The sequence below is a fragment of the Ictalurus furcatus genome, chromosome 28 (assembly GCF_023375685.1).
Source record: "Ictalurus furcatus strain D&B chromosome 28, Billie_1.0, whole genome shotgun sequence".
NCBI lineage: Eukaryota > Metazoa > Chordata > Actinopteri > Siluriformes > Ictaluridae > Ictalurus > Ictalurus furcatus.
In genome coordinates, this window is record NC_071282.1 from 10197041 (window position 1) to 10214055 (window position 17015).

A 17015-nucleotide genomic window follows, 5' to 3' on the forward strand; every position below is an offset into this window, starting at 1 on the left:
TGAAGTTCAGTAGATATCCACTTCCTCAAAGAACTGAAAGAATGGTCCAACATCCCATCACAACATTCCAAGAAGGAGAAAAGTTGTTCAGGAGGAAAAGGATGCTCCTACTCCTTATTAGGTCCGTTATATTAATAAATTGTTATGGGCTTCTATTATTTTGTCCACTCCCTGTATATAGTATGTATATTCCTTTAACAGACAGTAAAATTTCATTATATGCAATACTATTTCCTGCCTATTGTCAGTTTTGTTGTAGGATAGGTGGCCTAAAATTAAATAAAATATAAATATATAATTAAAGTATTTCCTCATTGTTATATAGTACCACAATATATACATTTGTGCACTATTGTGCCATAATATTTATTAGGGTAGTGTGTAGTTTTGCCAACATTTTTGCTGGCCACTAATATATTACATGACTCATGCTTCAAATTTAAATTACCTTTAATAACAGCATGCTATAAGAACAAATTTTGAGACCCATATGTACCATACAGCACACAATGCAAGCTATAACATAAAATACAAATATAAATCCATTAGCCTACTGCATCTTAAAATTTATAATCTTAAGTAAATGTGTTTACAAGCATGTTGTGATGAATTAAATGCAAAATAATAAACATGCTGTTCAGTAAATGATACACTGTAGGTTTGAGACTTCCTCATATCTGTCCTTCATGCAGATTAGGCAATAGACTCTGCTGTGTTTCATATAACACATAATGACTCAGAAATGTCAGCTTTGCAAATACATTATAATGCAGCAATATTTCAACTGAATATACAGTCAGATTATTATCCTATGAAGACTTACAAGGACCGGGCATGCAGCACTAGGAAATAAGTTAAAGAAATCAATCAAAAAGGCCTGGAGTTGGAGCAGCTGGTGTCCAGCTTCAAGAAACAGTCTGAAAGCACACAGATATAAAGATGAAATTTTCAGCTTAGGGAGAAAGTTACAAGCATCACTGGACACTATGGGACAGTATCACAATAGTAGTATCTATCAATAATATCAATCAAAATCTGAAAGATCCTACCAATGGCTGGCCCATTCCATAGTTCATGTGAGAATACAAGAGCATGGCAATGTCACTGTGGCCAGCATTCAGGGCTATGGACATTGCAGTGCTGTCATCCTACCAGACACACACAGATATATACATGAAAGACTGTAACAATGATGTTTGATAATAAAGTTCCTGGTCCCAGAAAGAATATAGGCTGCTTACATTGTCACTCAGAGTGGCATCACAGCCTGGCTGAGCCAGTAGGAGACGGACAATATCAACATGGCCATGCTCACTGGCACACATAAGCGCGGTAGAGCCCTCATCATCCTGAATATTGACCTTTGACCCCGAAGTTAAGAGAACTTTCACCATATCCATACGTCCATGACTGACTGCCAGCATGAGAGCAGTCTGACCAGCCTACAATATTAGAACAATAGTATACATGCACATACAGTAGATATATTTACACTGCACAGAGACAGACACAACACCTGAATGGCCTTGGCATTGACGTCTCCATTCCTGAAGAGCTCCTCCACCACGCTCATGTCCTCCTTGGTTTCCACAGCAGCCAAAGCAGCCAACATGATGGGAGTGTATCCAGCCTTATTCTGCTGATTGGTATTACATACACCTGCACATCCAGCCACACATAGACACGCACACACACACGCACACACACACGCACACGCACACACACACAAACACTATATCCAGCTTGCACCAATAACAAGCAAACACTGTTAATCTAACAAGCAAGCAGCAAAATTATTAAGAATGCTAATATGGTAAGGGAACAGCACTTGTCCATGTTATGGCATTTTGCACAACTTGTCTGGTCACAAAGGAAAAGAATTGAATTGAAGGATAAAGTTTTTAATGTTGCTGCATTTACGCTTGCCTTTGGACTTTTGGGGAAGGTAATAAAAACGTAATCTTAATGAACCAGTGCTTTTTTTCCTGAGTGATCTATTTAGTTTCTCCATCAATAATGAAGTAATGCTAAAGCTGGCTCAATTACTCTGAAGTAGCTTGACAACATATGATGATAAATTTTTTTCTTAGATGGACAAAAAAATAATTACCCAGACACTGTTGTAACTTTCGACAATTTCTGAATTTAAAAACTTTGTTGACTTGGCCACTAGAAATGTGTACCTGCATCCAGCAGTTTCTGCACCACCCTGAAGTTAGAATGGGATACGCTGTAGTGCAGTGCTGTGTTGCCATTCTGGTCAGCCATGTTAGCCACATGAGTCAAAACAGCAGGAGAGACATGATGACACATGCTCAGAAACCTCTCAACTGTCTCTGGATATGCTTTCTTTTGACTGGACACACAGAACCAGTCTTGCTGGATCACGTTCAGGCAGGAACGCTTTAAGGTAGAGACATAATGATGATGAGTTCTATATATCTATTGTGGTGGTGTACAGAGTCAAAATTGTATCACTGTCCAAATAGTTATGGACCCAATTGTGTGTGTAAAAATATACATAAAAATATTCAACAACTGAGACATAAACTGAACAAGTTTCACAGACATTTGAGGAACAGAAAAGGAATGAGTCCCTGAACAAAGGGAGGTCAATATCAAAAGTAACAGTCTGGTGTGGCCACCGGCTGCTTTAAGTACTACAGCGCATCTCATCCTCATGGACTGCACCAGATTTGTCAGTTCTTGCTGTGAGATGTTACCCCACTCTTCCACCAAGGCATTTGCAAGTTGTCAATCATGTCCTGGGGGGGGGGGGGTGTAATTTTCCACTGCATGGATATCTTCTGTTGCTAGATTAGAAAAATGTGCGAAGAAGAAGGGGAATACTGAGTGGGTAGTGTAGGAGTTGGGGTAGAAGTGAAGGTCTGGCAGATTTAAAAAAAAATTTCAACAATTTTTCCAAGTCTTCAGCAGTCAGGGAGGACAGAGAAGGAGGAGCCGGTGGGTTGAGTAGTGAAGAAAAGATGCTGTGGAGCTTGTGAGGATCTTGTTCAGAAGTTTCCAGCTTTTCTTTGTAGTGAAGTGAATAACATTGAGTATCTCATTACAGTGGCACCTGTCAAGGGGTGGGATATATTAGGCAGCAAGGGAACAGTTCTCGAAGTTGATGTGTTGGAAGCAGGAAAAATGGGCAAGCATAAGGATCTGAGCAACTTTAACATGAGACAGATTGTTAGGGGTAGACGACTGGGTCAGGGCATCTCCAAAACGGCAGGTCTTGTGGGGTGTTCCTGGTATCATGGCTCACTGATGCAGAAGAGCACCAAAGGCTAGCCCATCTGGTCCGATCCCACAGAAGAGCTACTGTTCTTTTATTTTCTTTTACAAAAAGAATTTCCAAAACATTAGAAGTAGAATGAAACGCAATGAAGGCCATCATCAAACGAAGAAAATGGAGCACCACAGTGACATTACCAAGAACAGAATGTCCCTCCAAAATTTACAAAAGGACAAGACAAAAACTTACCAGGGAGACTGCCAAGCGACCAACAGCAACAAGAGACCAAGGGACCTGACTTGTGTGTGTGTGTGTGTGTGTGTGTGTATACAAACAGTCAGGTCCATAAGCATTTGGACAGTATCACAATTTATGTAATTTTGCCTCTGTAAACCACCACAATGTATTTGAAATGAAGCAATCAAGATGTGATTAAAATGTAGACTTTCAGCTTTAATTCAAGGGTTTGAACAATAATATTGCATTAACAGTTTAGGAATTACAGCCATTTTTTTAGTCCCTTCATTTTCACAGGCTCAAAAGTAATCGGACAAACTAACAGTCATAAATATTAGGATTATCTTTAATACTTGGATGCATGTCTTTTGCAGTCAATGACTGCCTGAAGTCTGGAACCCATGGACATAATCAAATGCTGAGTTTCTTTCCTTGAGATTCTTTGCCAGGCCTTTACTGCAACCGCCTTCAGTTGCTACTTGTTTGTGGGTCTTTCTACCTTCAGTTTTGTCTTCAGTAAATGAAAAGCATGATCAAATGGGTTAAGTTCATCTGGCATTTAAGAACATTTAATTTCGTTGATTTAAGAAGCTCTTGGGTTGCTTTTGCGGTACGTTTTGGATCATTATACATCTTTACTATGAAGACTTGTCCTATCAGTTATGCAGCATTTGACTGAATCTGAGCAGAAAGTATAGCACTATACACTTCAGAATTCATCCTTCTACTTCTAATAGCAGTCACATCATCAATAAACACCAGTGGCCCAGTTCCATTGGCAGCCATACACGCCCAAGCCATAACACTTCCTCCACAAGTTTGACAAATGATGTGGTATGCTTTGGATCATGAGCCCTTCCTTTCCTTCTCCATACTCTTCTCTTTCCAACATTCTGGTACAAGTTAATCTTGCATCAAAACTGGTCAGTCTTTTTTTTTTTAAGAGGTTTTTAAAAAATATTTTAGCCTAATCTGGCCTTTCTGTTCTTGAGTGTTACCAGTGGTTTACATCTTGAGGTAAAACTTCTGTATTTACATTCATGAAGGCATCTCTTGATTGTAGACTTTGACAATGATACACCTACCTCCTCCAGAGTATTCTTGACTTGGCAAGATGTTGTGAAGGTTTTTTTTCCAGCCTAATGATAACCTCCTTCACTTGCATCGACACCTCTCTGGACTGCATATTGAGAGTTCCCATGAACAGCTACCAAATGCAAATTCAACACTCGGAGTCAACTCTAGACCTTTTATCTCCTTAACCTGTCATGAAATAATGAGGAAACAGGCCACACCTGGCCATGAAACTGCTCATCAGTTAATTGTCCAATTATTTTTGAGCCTGTGAAAATGGAAACACTATGTAAAAAAATGTCTGTAATTCCTAAACAGTTAATGCAATATTTTTGTTAAACCCCTTGAATTAAAGCTCCAGGTCTACACTTCGATTACATCTTGAGTGCCTCAAATCCATTGTGGTGGTGTACAGAGGCAAAATTATGAAAATTGTGTCACTGCTCCAAAATACTTATGGACCTGATGGACACACAGTGGGGTCCAAAAGTCTGAGGCCACACTGAAAACCTGGGATTTTTTTGTTTTGTTTGTTTTTTATTTGGAAATAAACAGAAGGTTTTAGAATTTTAAAATATTTAAAACAAAGAAAGTAAATGTTCAATATCTTGAATATTTAACTAGAAGATTCTACAATTGCAACTTCTATTTAAACGTAAGCAAATTTGTGATATTAACCATGTTAACTGCTTTCTACAGGTCTACAGGTCTCTTCTACTGAAGCATGTGTTCAGACAACACTCTGATGGATTTTATCTAAAATTGATCATAAGGTTTTTCTCAAAGTTATGGGGTACATGCCAGCCTGAATGCACACTGTCATGAAAGCAAAAAGTGGACATACGAAATACTAAGAAACTTTTAAATTCATGTACATATTTCTCAAATTCTACTTTTCAATCAAGCTGTTTTAAAATAAAATTTAAAAAATTATAATGAAAACTGTTCTATTAAATTAGAAAAGAATGCAAAATATTTTTACTAAAATATTTTTACTCATGGTAGCCCATTTGGAGCCCACTGTGTGTGTATGTGTGTGTGTGTGTGTATGTGTGTGTGTTTGCGCGTGCGTGTTTGTGCGTATTTGTATGGGTCTGTCTGTGTCTGCATCATGTATATACATTTTGACATAGAAACAATTGTCTCTGGACGCACACAAAATATGCTTCATTTACATTGTGTTTTCTTAGAATAAATGTATTTTAATTAAAGGTTAGATTTCTCACATATTTTCAATTTGAGCTAATGTTCCATAATCTCAGCTAAAACATTGCATGCCAGTAGGTAATTGCAGGATATATGTGACTGCATGGACATGTGAAGCACAAGAGAAAATAGTTTTTACTTTAAATGCCAGACAGCAAAGGGCGGTTTTACAATTCATAGTCATCTAGAACCGTTCACCACAAACACACCCTTCCATAACTGCCTCCACATTTTCTTTCAAGTGAATTCATTTTCCACTTTTCCACTCAAATATATGTATGCAATTTCTTTCCTGTTGTAGACAGTTTCTACAAAGTCTGTTTATGAACCAGTGTTCTAATCAAACATTTATTCTCCATGACTAAAGGTTTGCTGATCAATAGACAAAAGTGCCAAAATCAATAGCTCAAATATGTTCATCTATTTGAAGGCAAAAACAGGACAACTGGAATATCTGTTTCCCTAATTGCAGCCCCCCAGTATCCATATTTTCTTGATTTTACCTTTAAACATATTTGCATCTAAATAAAATAAGCTTGAGTATTATTCTACCACTAAAATAATACTTGCATCTGAGTTGCAATGCTGAGAATCATGGCATGCAGTTTAGTCAAGATTACTTTGAATATTAAATGACAGTTAACAATGAGTAGTTCACAGATCCCTATAACTGACCTTTGCCACTAGCCAAACAAATTTATGCGTGCTCCTACCTACAGGGAATAGCTTTTTTTAATGGCAGTATACAAGAAACATGTCCTTCTGGGTATCATGCATGAGAAACTGCACACAGTGCTCTCAATTGTAGTTGGACTTTATGATCTGCTGTAGTTAAAAATGTTAATTCATGATTATACATAAAATACATTCTGCACTTGTCTAAATGTCCAGAATTGTTTTTTAAATGCACTATTCATATATGCAGAAACACACACACACAAACACACAAAGCATTTAAAATCAGGATTTTGATCAGCGGGTTCCTGCACAGTGAAGTTGAAGGTATGGTTCAAAGTGCAAGGAATTCACATTTCAAAGACTGCAAAAGTATTTCAGAAGTATTTTATGATGAACCACTTTCTCTTCCACAGATGAAAGCCCAAGCAGGGAAGAAAATCAAACCCAAACTGCTCACTGTAATAGAAATAAAACAAAACCACACATTTTCCACATATTTGCAAATATTTCTCTTCCTCAGGTTATGGGGACTCACCAGTTCTCTGTTGGATAAAACCTTGGTGTCATTTAGGTGGGCTTTTAACTTGTGACAGGCAGAAATCACCTTGTCACTCATCTCATATCTATAAAAAAAAATAATACAAAACAACTCTCACTTAGTGGCAATATTGAAGCATAATACAACATTTTAAATCAGCAAAGCATATTCAAGGGGGAAATTGTGTGTATGGAAATGTGTTTCTTTTCTAACCAACCCTTCTCTTCTCTCCATTTTAGACGACTTTGTGCGGATCCTGGAACCCTCCTCTATCTGCTTCTTTACTCTTTTCCTCTTCTCCTCCTCAGAATCAGTCCATTCAGAGAAGGAGTCTTCAGTAATGGATAGACACTCGAACCTACAACCAAGACATAAAGGGCTAAATCAATGCAGTTCTTTGGCTCATTCCTGAATATCTAGCTTTCATCAAGCCCTTTAAATTATAATCATCAGAGAAAAAAAGCAAAAGGAAGCACTGATAATTGAGTTCACAGAATGAAAGCTGTGGTTCAAGAGAATTCATGGAAGTATTAATGAGCTGAGAATGAGATGTGATTAGAAAGCAAAGTACAAATGATAATTTAAGCCATACCAATACCATAGACATTTCACAAAAAAAGGAAATTCTACTCTACAAATAAATCAAATAAATTAAGTATCAACTGGCTTTTAAAAAACTGCAATAGTATTAACTCAGTACATGCTACCTATTTACAGGCACAATTATAAGCTCCACCCAAACAGAAATAAAGGAAATGCACATAATGTATGAAACAATTTATTTTTTAACATTAATTTTGTTCAATATTTGGAGAGATGTTGTAAGAACTGCTTCATCTTCACCCTGGAGAAAGAGACTTGAGGGTCTTCCTGCTTTCTGCACATTTCTGAGACATGTCCTTTCTTGTGATAATGGATCTGATGGTGCCATGTTCATCTTGGAGACAACAAAGAAAAGAAAGAAAACCCTTATCACAAATTAAAGTTCTAGCTACAATGGTAATCAAGTGCAGTTTCGTTGCAGATTCGCTCTTAAAAATATTTAACATGATCACTTTTGATAAGTAGGATTTATTTGTCCTACAAGACTGCCTCAAGATTACAGATTTTAAACTTGCATGTACTGGAAATTATGAACCATGTAATTTGTACATGTGGTTGAATGGTACAGATAATGATTCAAGAAATATTTAGCGTTAGCCACCTTAATCACTTTTAGTATACTTTTTAAGTATGGAGAAATATTCTTAACTACTCTTGAATAATGCACATCCCTATAACTACCAACTACAGCATTCTCTATTAATAAAATCTTTATTGATAATATCTATTTAAGGCATTTTAAAAAATAATGAGGGTTTTAGACTTGTGTGCTCCTTCTCTTCTCTTCACCATGCACACAGCAGTCACACACAGAATAGACAGTATTTATGTTTTGTGTGTGCCACAGACCACTGGACTATGGGGCATGAAAGTTTTCCAAACCACAATGCTATCCAAAATATTCTAAGTGTAGGGCTCATCCAGCCAAAAGACAAACCAAAGAGAGCTATTTCTATCTTCTGTCTGCATTCCACTCTTTAGAAAGGAAATCTTTCTCTTCTTCTAACAAATATTGGAAAGTTGTACATGAAGTAGATGGATGCAAAAACACGCTTACCACTGAAATGTTCCATTAAATTCTTTGATTTAAGCTGCATGCTCTCATTGGCTTTTGAAGAAGAGCCATGCTTGGGTACTGAGAATGTTAGAAATAATGTTTATGTGATATTGCATATTGAATATTTTCAGAAACTGTCTGCAGGTGCAGACTTCAATCAAAAAAAAAAAAAAAAAGAAAAGAAAATATATTACCTCCATGCTGTGTGTCCAGGAGGTGCTGGGGTTGAAGAGCATCCTCATCCCTTGGTTTAAAATGGCTACAAGTTAGCAGACTCTGTTGCTCTTTTAGCAGTCTCTGCATTCGGTCTATGTAATGATCCAGGCCAGGCTCCGTCTGTGCATATAATTGTGGCTGTAGTAAGTGTACAGGCATCCACATATGCCCATCCACATCCCGTATCCTCCCATCACCCACCTCGACCCCTATACTCCGGGTCTTGTTAGGGTCTGGTAAGCGAGATGGACCACATGCCATGTTCCGTGTTCGGAGCCCAACCAAGAAATTCTCATTAATGTTAGCCAGTCCAACACCAGTATCACGAGTCATCACTTTGGGGGTACCAGGTGTGACTGTTCCTTCCTTCAGGTATACAGGAGTCCCCACTGCAGTGGAGTGCATTTTTCCAGCCACTTGTTGAGCGTTAACTTTCCCATCACCAACTGCAAGTGTTTGAGTGATTATGTGGGCAGTGTTGGTATGTCTCTCCTTCATACGCAGGTTTGTTGGGATGGTGCTTGATTCAGAGACATAGACTGGGGAAGTGCTAGTGCAGCGGGAGACGGTATGAACATCAGTGTTGTTGCATTGGGACATGGTTTGTGGAGTCATTATTACACCAATATCTATACCTCTGACAGGTTCAGTGACAATACCCTGGGAAACAAGAGGCTTGACCATATTGACATTTACATCTATGGTGCAATCACCACAGCCTACTGTTCTAGTGGATGTCTTCTTTTTCTCCAGAGTCTCCATCAACTCTAAGGTCATAATACCAACATCACAAACACTCACAAATGTCCCAACACCTTGACTGCAAGTTGGCACATATTGTGTTCCTACACAATGATCCCTCTTTTCCACTTTCTTCTGTATCTCCCACATTTCGATGGGTGTATCCAGGCCAGACGCAACATCATTTGTCTCTGGCTGGCAGGTCACTCCTACAGTGTTAAAAGTTTGCACTCCCCCTTCCCCAACAGCAGCATGTACAAGTTGAACATGATTTCCAATGCCAATTGTCCTTGTCAGCATTCCTGTCTGAGTTGAAATGCTTTGCATCTCTGGTTGTGCACTATAATTCTTGGCAGCATGGGTATGGGCCCCAGCTTCCTGTAGCGCACTCTTCAGTCTGCACAATTCTGCGTTAAGCAATGCCTTTTTAAGGTCTACCTCCAGTGTTTGCACCTTGTCCCTCAAAACTTCAACAGTTTGTTGTTGTATCTCAAGCTCTAGCTCAGTGTCTGACACCATACCTAGCATAGCTTCGGTAACACCAACTTCTACTGAGCGTACATTAAGTTTGGTTTCTGTAGCACCATCCCTACAGCAACTTCTTGAATGCACAAACTCCTCACACATATTCTCATTATCATTGACAGTCAGCTGCTTTTCAGCATTCAACTGCTTAAACTGGTCAAGATCAGACAAGGCATTATGTTCCCAACCGTCTACCTTTTTGGCAGACTTCCTCTGGCCCTCATCATCTTTTTCTGGCTTGGAATGCTTCACAGTAGTTCCTGTGCTATATGCTCTTTTTCTGGATGGACCTTGCAAATCTGCGTCTAGATTACAACCTAAATTTTGACTCTCTAGTTTTTGTACCAATGCAATAAGCTGTTGTTTTTCTTCCTTCAAGACAGAAATCTTGACTCTCAGCACAGGTATGATCTTTACCTGTTCCTCCATCTCTTTCAGCCTTTCTAGAGCCACCACCATTTGGTCCCTGACCAACTGAAGGTCCAGTGGACTAACAGTAGTCACTGGAGTGGCCCTGCCAGAGCTCTTAGGGCTGGTTCTCAAAGAGCAGCTCCCTGAGGAAGCCTGATCAGGAACTGTTAGCTTAGACACTTTGTGGTTTTCCTGGGACTGAGTGTGGTTAAGAGCACTCGAGCTGGTATGAGGTGACAGAATACCACTTGAGCCTAGGCCAGCAAAACTAGCTAGCCTACGCCGTGAGTATATCTCTGGGGTCACTGTCTGAGAAGAAACCTTCTCTTGCTCTAAACGCTTTCGTGTTTCCACCAAAGTCCTTTCCACTAAAGGATTTGGTTTAGGACTAGTGGATTGCCATGTCATTAAGGGAGGCTTCTCATCTGAACTATTATGGCAAACATGTAGGGCTTCATAGTGCTCAGAACCTTCAGAAGTGGATTTAGATGAGGAATGGGAGGGAGGAAGAGGAGGTTTTCTTCTGTTAACAGAAGAAGAGGAGGAGGAAGAGGGGGTGATAGAGGAATTCCTAGTTTCATTGCTGCTCACAGATGACAGTGACCCAGAAGAGGCCCAGTGGGAAGGGTCAATCCCACTATGTGGTTCAGAGACTGGTGTGGCCCTGGGCCGTCTGTTAAAACCCAGCCGCCGAATGATGTCGCTTTGTTTGATGCCGTCAACGTAATTAAAATCTACCTCTAGGTGATAGACATAAGGTGTACCAAGGCAAATGGAATAATTTGGGGACGTTTAAGCACCAGTATCTTCAGTACAACACCATCTGTACAACAATGGTAAAGAAAAGGGGAAAAGTTTGATCAGATTGTCATGACTTTAACAAATACATTTTTGCCTATTAATATTGTTTATGGCTTAATATTTTTAGACTAATTCCATTTACAGCTTTTACCTCTACTGGTCACTCTCAGAAGGGCAAAGCACACATCTTACAAAGTTAATCCCCCCAGTGCTCTCTACAAACCATAGTATCATTCTTAATGATCAAGAAATCACTGTCCACTTTAATAGGAACACCTATACACCTGCTCATTTATGCAGTTATCTATTCAGCCAATCATGTGGCGGCACCATGCTAAAAAACGTGCAGATGCAGGTCAAGAGCTTCAGTTAATGTTCACATCAAAGAAGATAAAACAGAATGGGGGAAAAAGTGTGACGTCTGTGACTTTTACAATGGCATGGTTGTTTGTGCCAAATGGGCAGGTTTGAGTGTTTCAGAAACTGCTGATCTCCTGGGAATTTCACACATAATAACCTCTAGAGTTTACACAGAATGGTGCGAAAAACAAAGTAAACATCCTGTGTGTGAAGGGTGTGCAGGCTGAAACACCTTGTTGATGAGAGATCAGAGAAGAATAAGCAGACTGGTCTATAGTAACTCAAATAATCAGTCTTTTCAACTGTGTTGAGCAGAAAAGCATCTCAGAACACAACATCTTAGAACACATCAAACCTTGAGGTGGATGGGCTACAACAGCAGAAGACCACATCAGGTTCCACTCCTGTCAGTCAAGAACAAGACTCTGAGGCTATCATGGGCACATACTCACCCAAACTGTACAACTGAAAACTGGTGTTCCTATTAAAGTGTACAGTGAGCATACACAGTTGTAGACAACTAGTTATATAATATCTAGGTACACCTATAATATGGCAAGTTTTAAATTACTGAAATAATAAAAATATTGGAAATTTAAAAAATTCCTCAATCATTGGAACAGTTGAACATGGAACCATGGAACAGGTGTGATGAATGTACAGTGCCGCCAGGATGTATTCACTCCCCTAGTGGTTATTTCTTTTTTGTTTGTTTGTTTGGTTGTTGTTGTTGTTGTTTGTTTGATTGTTGTTGTTTTTTACTGCAATGGAAAATCAAATGATGTATATTAGAATGGGATTTCATCTGCACCTATTCAAGTGACTCTGTACAGAAAAGAAATTAAGTAAATAATTAAATGTTCTGAGAATTAAATAAAAATAAAAAATCTAAAATGAATAAGTATGCATCCCCCTTTCTTTTAATTAGGACTAGTATTTAATTTTCTTGAGCACTTAAACTAAACATTTTAAACAAGGTTAATTTTTTAATCCACCTGTGTCCAAATGTGTGGTTGCACAAAAAATATCACTGACTTTGGGAGACATCTAAATCAGGAAGATCAGATTAGTGCTGTCATGAGGACCAAGAAACTGCCCTTGAAGCTTTGAGATGACATTGTTAGGAGGGGAAAAGCTGCAGAAGGTTATAAAAGGATCCTCAAACCTTTGAACCTTCCTAGATGCACTGTCAACCAGTGCTACACAACCCAACACTGAATGGATTACAGAGCTCACTGGCTGAAATAGTAGAACCTGTACAGACATCAACAATATCATCAGCTCTTTACAGATCTGGCCTCACCGAGAGAGTGGCCAGAAGGAGGGCACTTCCAAGAAAGATTAATATACAGGCATGCCCGGAGTTTGCAAGGAATGTGACGAAACTTGAGAGCTTTGGAAGAAAGGTTTCAAGCCGTTTGGTCTAAAAGCTAAGTTTTATGTTTGGCGCAGACCACAGCTCAACACCCAGGTAACACCCCAAGGATGATGGCGGTGGCATCATCCTCTGGGTTTGCTTTTCAGCAGGAGGAGCTGGAAATCTTGATGTCATCAAGGGAATCATGGATGGGGTAAATACAAGCAGATTCTTGAGGAGAACCTGTTCCAGTCAGTCAGAAATCTATGTTAGAGCAAAAATATCCAACAGCAAAATAACCCAAAACACAAGGTAAAAACTATGGCCATTCAAAACACAAATCTTCAAACCAAAAGAAATGGCTTGAAGGTTTGTGTTTTGAATTGCCGATTCGAATTCCAGACTTAAATCCAACTGGAAATCTGTGGCATGACCTGAAAATTGTTGTCCACTAATATTTACCATCTAATCTGGAAGAGATGGGAAAATGTACTTTATGAATTGTGAGAAACTGTGTGCAAAGCTCGTAGAGACAAGTCTGAGACAACTCAAAGCTGTAATTACTGCAAAAGGACAATGCACAGTTGACTCTGGGGAGTGAATACTTTTCAATTTAGCAATGTTTTGATTGTTTTTAAACAAAAAAATTCTGAATAATCTAAATAATCTGTTAATTGAATTTCTGTAGAGAGTCACTTCAAAGGGGCACAAAAATCCATTTTAATATACTTAACTTTGATGTTGAAACAGCAAAAAAAGAAATAATCACCAGAGTGTGAATACTTTCTGGAGGCACTATACATTCTATCTGGCATACAAGAGAATACTGTAACAGAAAAAGACAGCAAAATTTAATCTGTGTAGTTTCTGGTTTCTACAGTCTATATATTAGGCTGAATACACTTTATTTAGTTGTTTTACACAATTTAACAACAAATGGGTGTGAACAGTAAATAAATATACACAATTGCAGCTGATTTTGTTTACATAATAAATAGTTTTTGCTCACCTGTCAAATAATGCAGTCAATTAGTGAATTCCGGAGTTAAATCATTTCTTAGACCAGTGACTGCTCTCTAGGTCTCTACTTTCACCCTTTCTATACTCTAGGTTCTTGTACGCTCCTCCCTCATACAATACTTCTCTCCTCCTCTCACTTCCTATTCCACTCCTTCTGTTTCTCTTTCAGCAACTCATAAATCTAACCAAACCAAAAAGGAAGGACAAACACTGCAACCTCAAAATTTAACAACGTGAAGAAAAATGAATTTCTGCAGTTTTAAATATATCATTCTGTATGTAGTTGGACAGTTGTGCAATATTTGTTTGACTTTGTACTCCAGCACTTTATACTTCAAAATAAGACAATGAATATGCTAGCTTTCATGCGGTTATGCATATTTATTCACCTCCTCATGCCTGTCACTTTTGTCTGCAAATCATTGTTTGAATACCTGTCCTGTATGTCTTGTGTCTCTGGTCTATTCCATTTATTATATATTTTATTTGTTTTTCTAACTATACACTGTTCTTTTGAGGTGCTGTGACACAAGAATTTTTTTATCTTTTGTTTGAGGGTATTTCTGTCCAGACCGTGTGTCCTGTATTGCATAGGAATCACAGCCTTTTATATATATATATATATATATATATATATATATATATATATATATATATATATATATATATATATATAGTCAATCATTTTGGAATGCCAAAGGCAATTGGACTACTGGCTTTTCAGTTATTTCTTGGTTAGCTGTGTGTCACTGCATCAGTGGTTCATGCTTAGAAAAGAGAAGAAATTGTCTGCTGTGTTCTGCAAGCAGAATGCTCTGCCAATGCTCTGGAGCTACTCAAAAAATGAATCATCCAATCACTGAGCAACCTGCAGGAGCAGCAACATCATGATCCGGCTTGCTCAATAGGAATAAATTCACAGCCTTAAAATCTGTATCCTGTGTTTCTGTAAAGCTGCTTTGAGACAATGTACACTGTCAAAAGCTCTATACAAATAAAACTTAATTGAATTGAATTATCTCCATGGCGTGCAGAAACCAACGGGATATGTACACCAAAATCACTGAAGGTCTCAAGCCCAGCTGGTGGCCTGCAGAGCCAGTTGGTCTGCCAATCGGTGAAGACGTTCTGGATTGGGTTGTTGTTAAAAGACAGCACTGGCCCTCCTGAGAGCTGACTTTGGAGGAAGGCAATTCTCCTTCACTCAGAACGTCCATGGTTCCTGCGTGTGATGGCTGAGGCCTGACCCCAAAAAGCCAGAGGTGGTGGTTGAATGAGTGGTACTGGAGCAATTTTCTCATCAGACATCAGTCTGGCACAGCAGAGGGGGGTTCATTGGCACCACCCTGCCACACTCAGGACCTACCCTTCATTGTCATTGTGGGTGGAGCAATAAGCCACAGCAAGCTCCACAATGCAGATCCCTGCTGCTGGAGCAAGAAATAGCAAGGCATATGCCAGGGATGCCAGGGACAGCCAAAGGGAAAGGAATAAGATCCAGCATTTCCTGCCCAGAGTTCCAATCCATAATTTTTTAACTTTCTGACCAGGGCTTATTCAGTGACCTGCTGTTTCGCTGAAGCTACAACTTACAAGCCTACATATTTATTAATAGCATTGTGCATATGGAGAGTTTGATGTTGTGCTATATTATGTATGATGTTATGATATGGCTCTGTGTAAATCATACTGGAAATGTGGAAAAAAAAAATATTCAAGCATGCCAGCTCTGTGAATTACTATAAATATGACTCAGCAGGTTTGGCATATCCAAAGGGTCTGTGGTGTATGAATGGGTGTGTGAATGTGTATGTGATTGTGCCCTGTGGCACTCTGTCCAGGGTGTACCCCGCCTTGTGCCCAGTGCTCCCTGGGATAGGCTCCAGATTCCCTGTGACCCTGTAGGATATGCAGTACAAAAATGGATGGATCGATGGATGGATGACTCAGCACCTGAGGAACTTCATGTTTTAAGTGAACTTTTTTTTTTTTTTACTTTGTAGTTTTTGTAATTTCAAAAAGCAATGTATATGGTATGAAACGAAAATAAACATTTTGCTACTGACCAATTTTTGTAGAATGTTTTTTTTTTTTAAATGTATTGCCATTCTTCTTTTCTTGCTTTTCACACAACATGAAATGTGTGTTGTGTAGGTTCCACTAGCCATTGTTTAGTTACTGAACCCAGACACCTACACCTTCACATCATCGGTTGGTATTAAGTTAATCTTAAAGACACATTTTCAACACAAATTAAATCATAGAAAAAGACTTGTCTGTGTTATAAATAACCTCCACAGTAAACAGTAAACCACTGATAAACCAACTGCAGCTGGTGCATTCCTGATTTATTAAATAATACCTACGCCATTGCTGCATCCTACTGATAACACTGGTGACAATATTGCACTGGGATTTCTAAAGTCATCTAGGCTCTACCATTTCCCACCTAGTAGCCAGGCCCCATCATAAGATAGCTATCAGCCAGGGACGGTGAAGGCTAACACATGCTTCCTCTGAGACATGTAAAGCCAGTGAACCACATCTTTTCAAATTGCTGCCCATGGTGCGTCAGTGGGCAGTGTAACACACATGGAGGAAAGTGCTATCTGCCCTCCTCAAGACAACATGAGTTCACAGACACCCATGACTGGCTAGTGTTACTATGACTGACAGTGGAGAGAAGATGCCATTCCTCATACCCAGAAAGCATGGCCATATTTGCTCCCTTAACTCCCGCAAACAGATGGCTATGTGTATGATCTTTTCAATTTATCATAATTGGTATTGATCATTTAAATACATTCACACCTCATTTTGTCTAGCATACAAAGGCAATCTATTTTTTACAAAATTATATACGTCACCCTTCATGAGAAATAATTCAAATTAATATATCAATTTTATAACATGCAATAAGTAATACTTTAAGCATATGGTGGTGCTGTTT

At 38.8% G+C, this 17015-nt stretch overlaps 2 protein-coding genes across 2 annotated transcripts; both read right to left on the bottom strand.

Annotated features, from left to right (window-relative positions):
* Positions 1–905: 905 nt before the first annotated feature.
* On the bottom strand, positions 906–7870 carry LOC128603293 (KN motif and ankyrin repeat domain-containing protein 1-like). The gene is made up of 8 exons (XM_053617603.1): positions 7818–7870; positions 7192–7332; positions 6972–7059; positions 2184–2403; positions 1517–1659; positions 1242–1442; positions 1050–1148; positions 906–917 (listed from the first exon to the last, which is right to left on the bottom strand). The coding sequence occupies exons 1-8, from the start codon at positions 7868–7870 to the stop codon at positions 906–908; spliced, it is 957 nt and encodes a 318-aa protein (XP_053473578.1).
* LOC128603294 (KN motif and ankyrin repeat domain-containing protein 1-like) lies at positions 6302–11319 on the bottom strand (the record flags this gene model as incomplete). The annotated part of the gene is made up of 2 exons (XM_053617604.1): positions 6302–8712; positions 8829–11319. Coding segments are annotated over 2 exons (2649 nt in total), but the record flags the coding sequence as incomplete, so codon positions are not given.
* Positions 11320–17015: the final 5696 nt, after the last annotated feature.

Excerpts from the sequence above, each read along its gene's own strand:
- LOC128603293 (XM_053617603.1), bottom strand. The coding sequence starts at position 7,870 with ATGTCTCAGAAATGTGCAGAAAGCAGGAAGACCCTCAAGTCTCTTTCT. Across the intron at positions 7,333-7,817 it reads CTCAAGTCTCTTTCTCCAGG|GTTCGAGTGTCTATCCATTA; the intron begins GTGAAGATGAAG and ends TCTTGGTTGTAG. Across the intron at positions 1,149-1,241 it reads ATGCCACTCTGAGTGACAAT|GATGACAGCACTGCAATGTC; the intron begins GTAAGCAGCCTA and ends TGTGTCTGGTAG.